The sequence below is a fragment of the Echinops telfairi genome, unplaced genomic scaffold, assembly GCF_000313985.2.
Source record: "Echinops telfairi isolate 266 unplaced genomic scaffold, ASM31398v2 ScPeMD7_9;HRSCAF=40, whole genome shotgun sequence".
Lineage (NCBI taxonomy): Eukaryota > Metazoa > Chordata > Mammalia > Afrosoricida > Tenrecidae > Echinops > Echinops telfairi.
The window spans coordinates 77,807,276-77,811,403 of record NW_022103906.1 but is presented as its reverse complement, the minus strand read 5'-3'; the positions used below and the strand labels follow the sequence as shown (position 1 = coordinate 77,811,403).

At 58.5% G+C, this 4,128-nt stretch overlaps 1 protein-coding gene across 3 annotated transcripts in view; it reads right to left on the bottom strand.

Moving 5' to 3' along the window:
• LOC101650581 (otoferlin) overlaps window positions 1-4,128 on the bottom strand; it is a 30,202-nt gene that overhangs the window by 21,563 nt on the left and 4,511 nt on the right. For 2 of the 3 annotated variants that reach the window (XM_013004623.2, XM_045286800.1), the window contains exons 2-4: window positions 2,173-2,332; window positions 1,189-1,375; window positions 647-833 (exon numbers count right to left, since the gene is read on the bottom strand). In XM_013004623.2, coding sequence (XP_012860077.2) covers window positions 647-833; window positions 1,189-1,375; window positions 2,173-2,332 — 534 coding nt within the window. Of the gene's footprint in view, window positions 1-646; window positions 834-1,188; window positions 1,376-2,172; window positions 2,333-4,128 lie in introns of those variants that run through there. The other variant, XM_045286802.1, reaches the window with a different exon arrangement.

Here is a 4,128-nt window from a genome sequence, read left to right as displayed (position 1 = left end):
TCGGCCACCAGGCATCTGCTTCCTGCCCTGGTGGCCCTGCCTGTTCTGGAGCTCGAATAGACAGAGTCATGCCGCGTGTGGCCTTCTGTGTCCTCTGTGTTGCCTGTGACCATCTGGTGGCTCCCGTCTCCTGAGACGCTGTGACAGGCAGCAGCCAGAGGCTCTGAGTTTACTCTGTGCCCCCTGGTAGTAGGAGGAGGTCGGTCTCCGAAACAACCCTTGGGAAAGGGAGTCTCTAATCAGAACGGTCATAGCCCTGTGTTGTTTGCACATACAGATGGAAAGACTGGGCGCCGACAGCAAGGAGGGCAAGGAGGAGACCATGTGTTGAGAGTGACCGCACAACGCGGCTCGATGTGGCAGAACTACTGGGTGGTATTTGGTCTGGATAGTGTCCTGATCAAATGATTCAGAGAAAAAGGCCCATGGGCACTGACGTCAGGGCTGGATTCAAAGGACCCAGGCGGCCTGGTTCAGAAAGGCTGTCACCTCCAAGTGGACCTCTGGACCACTTGCCAACTGGCCCCAAGGTGGTTGGGCAGGTGGCTGACAGAGGTCTCACTGCCCGGAGCTTTCAGGCTGGGAGAATGGGGGAGAGTGATGGTGAGGACCTCTGATTCCCCTCAGGACCCCTGCCGCCACTGACCCTTGTCTCCATCATTGGAGATCTTGCGCAGGTCGATGAAGTGGGTGCCGATGGCCACGTCATTGACCTTGTCCGAGTCCCGGATCTGCACCTTCATGCGTTTGCAGAGTGGGGGGAACAGGTCTGTAAAGACCACCTGCTCATTCCACAGTGGCTCGTAGCTGCTCTTTTGCACGGAAGTCTTGCCCTGGAGGGAGGGGAGTGAAGTTTAGTGTGTGTGTGTGTACACTTGCCTCTTCTATTCCCCTCACCCCACTCCCCGGCCTCTCAGACTCCTCCCTTCTAGTGTCTCCCCACTCAGCGCTTGGTCTCTGGGGTTCCCAGAGACAGGGAGGGTCTCCTCTAAGCCCCACCCATGGCCAGGATCCTTCTGAAGCTGCCCTGACTTTACCCTGCCTGCCCTCTCCCCTCAGCTGGCATTGCATGCCCTTGGCTTCCAGGCTGCTGTATGTCTGTCTGCCCCCAGGCCCCATGCCCATCCCTGCACGCCACCTTCACCCGTCATCCTGAGCCCTAGCCTTCTGCACCCCACAGCTCACTACCTTCTGGCCGGCAAAGAAGACTTGCACATACGGGTCCACGAGGTCCTTGTTGTCGCCGATGAAGGCCTTCTTCACATTGGCCATGAGGCTGGTGTTCATACGGGGCAGGCCCTCAGCGCGGTAGATTTTCACATAGAACCGGGCCCACTGGCGTTCCGGGGGCACCCCTTCGGGGAGCAGCAAGTTCCTGCCGGAACAGAACAGACAGCTTGGGCCATCATGGCCAGGCTCTGACGCCCTCTCATTGCCCCGGGACCCAGATTCTCAGGCCTTGGGAGAATCCGAGAGGGTAGAAACTCAGATGGAAGAAGTTCCGGTTTACAGCACCTACTCTCTGGAGGCATCTGAGGCACGTCTCCCCATCTCCCTGAGCCTCGATTTCCCCACCTTTCGGATGGGAACCAGATTGCCCCTCAGGGCTATGAGAGACCCCAATAGGTGGCAGTGCCTTGTCCATGACAGCGTGGGATGCCAAGCCTAGAATGAATGCCAACTCTTCTCAGCACTGTGGCACTGCCCTTGTCTTCCAGACAGAAACGTAGCGAGTGAGCCCCCGTGTCCCTCCCCGATCATGATTCACTGGGCCCCTGGACTTCTTCCAGCGGAGCCAGACAAGGTCCCCGAGTCTTTCTCGGCAGCCGTGTTCCTTTTCAGGCCAGGAACAGGCGTGCAAACGGAAAGCCCTGCCCCACTGGGGCTGGACTGTGTCCCCTGCAGCTGTTCTTTCTGCCCCTTTCTCACACCCGCAAGGTCGACTATCAAAGAGGTGGGCCTGAGCTGTCCTCCATCACCCCCTCCACCCTGCCTGCCCTCTCTAGCCTGGAAGCAGGTCCTGGCCTCCGCTCATTCTGGAAACATGAGGGCAAGGGCGGGGTGAGGGAGAGGGAAGGGGGGAACTTGGGGCCAGAAGCCAGAAGCATCCGATTTAGGCAGAAGGAAGGCTGGGGTCCGTTCTCAGAGGGTGGAAGGAGCTGGACGCCTCACCCCTCGATGTCATCCTCGTCTGTCTCGGTAGCCTTGTGGGGTGTCTTGATGTTGTCCCCTTTGCCCACCACAGCGATGTCACACTTCACATAGCCCTTGAGCCCGGCAGAGATGTCATCGGGGTCAGACAGGATGGCCCACTTGTGATGGAATTGGTGCTCTGCAGGGACGAGGAGGGAATGTGGGCTGCATCTGGTCCCCACCTATCTGAGGGGCAGGCCAGGGGGCCTGTAGACCTGAACGCCAGCCGGTCAGACCCTAGAGACTCTGGGCCCCAACTCTGTCTCGGGCAGGGTAGGTGTGTGTGGGGTGTGGGGTGCACACGGGGTCCTCTGGAGCCCTGGCAGCCGGGTAATGCCTACTATTGGTATGACTTTGGGGCCATTGTAGCTGCTGGGCCACTAGGCAACCCCGTGCCTGGTGTGGATCAAATGGCTGGCTGTGACCGGCCAAGTTTCCATTGGCTGATAGTGGATGAAGCTAGAAGCCTAATCCGTTCTCTCATCTAGGCCTTCCAGACCCCACCATGGCAGTCAACCTCCTGGCCTCTGCCAGACAACGTTTTTGGAAATAGAAATTGGGTGTTCTGACTCCCCTTTCCAGGCCTCTGGGGGCTCCCCATTGTCTTGGGAGACAGGCTAAGACAGGTTAGCATGGTCTGTGGGGCCTCCTGGTCCCCTCGTGCTGACTCATCCTGCTCATCCCGTCCCTGGTGGGCAAAGCTGCACCTTGCTCTCTAATCTCATGCTGCCGTTTGTTGGGCTTGGGGTGCTCTCATCCTTACTGCCCCCACATCTCCTCCACTCATTTAATCAGTGAACGCCTGCCCAGGCTGCACAAGCCAGCATCTCCTCTTCCAGGCAGCCTCCCCTGACCGCCGTGGACAAGTCGGCCCTGCCCTCTCTGGTGCTCAGTGTGCCACAAACTTGCCTCCTCTCACACTGGGCACGGCCACCCTCTGCTTATCAACTCTCCAATGGCAGATTTTCAGCTTCCAAAAGGAGCTCTGGTGGAACAGGGGTCACACGCTGGGTGGCGAGCTGAAGTCAGCAGTTACGAACCACCAGCTGCTCTTTGGGAACAGGGTGGGATTTCTCCTCCAGCGAACAGTGCCAGTCTCAGAAACTCACAGGGCAGTTCTACCCTGTCCTATAGGGTCCCTATGAGTCAGCGTCGACTCGATGGCAATGGGTGAATGAATGAGTGAGTGAAGCTTCCGAAAGGTAGGGATGGGCAGGGTCGTCTCCACCTCCCGGGATCGAGCGCCGAGTGGAGGAGAGGACAGTGGTCCCGGAAGGAGGCGCTCAGGAAGGGTTTGCCCTTTCTGGTTTATGTTGGACTAGTATAAGAGCAGAGGACGCCCACGGCCTCCTTGGTGAAAGGCCAGCCCAGCTCCTCTTCCTGTGACTTTTGTGTGGCCATTGGCACCCTCAGGGATCCGAACTTCCTTCTTGCCTCTCTCCCCTTTCACCTCCTTCTGTGGTCCTCCCTTCCGAAACTCCACCCCCCAGTGGGTGCTCTGAGGTGAGCGAGGGGCCGTGTGGAATAGTCTGAGGATAAGCCAGTCCAGCCGTGACTCAGGAAGGACCCTGCCATGGGACAGTCTGAAGAGAGGGGCCAGGATGGGGAAAGAGCGGGGAGCTATGTACGGAAGGGAGGTGCCATGGAAGCCTTCAGCTTCAGCAGTCCCGCCTCACCCCACCCCAAGCATCCTCAGGCTTTGGGGCTCTGTCAGGGCACATGCTTGGGGGATGGAGAGAGAGAAAGGGAGGAGGGCAGAGGGACGGGTGATGATTGCTTGGATGGCTGAGTGGTTGAGTGGCTGGGTGAGTGAATGGAAGGGCAGAGTGAAATGTGGACAGATGGGTGAATGGTTATCAGCGTGAGTATGTGGACTGATGGCTGGATGGGTGAATGGTTATCAGCGTGAGTATGTGGACTGATGGCTGGATGGGT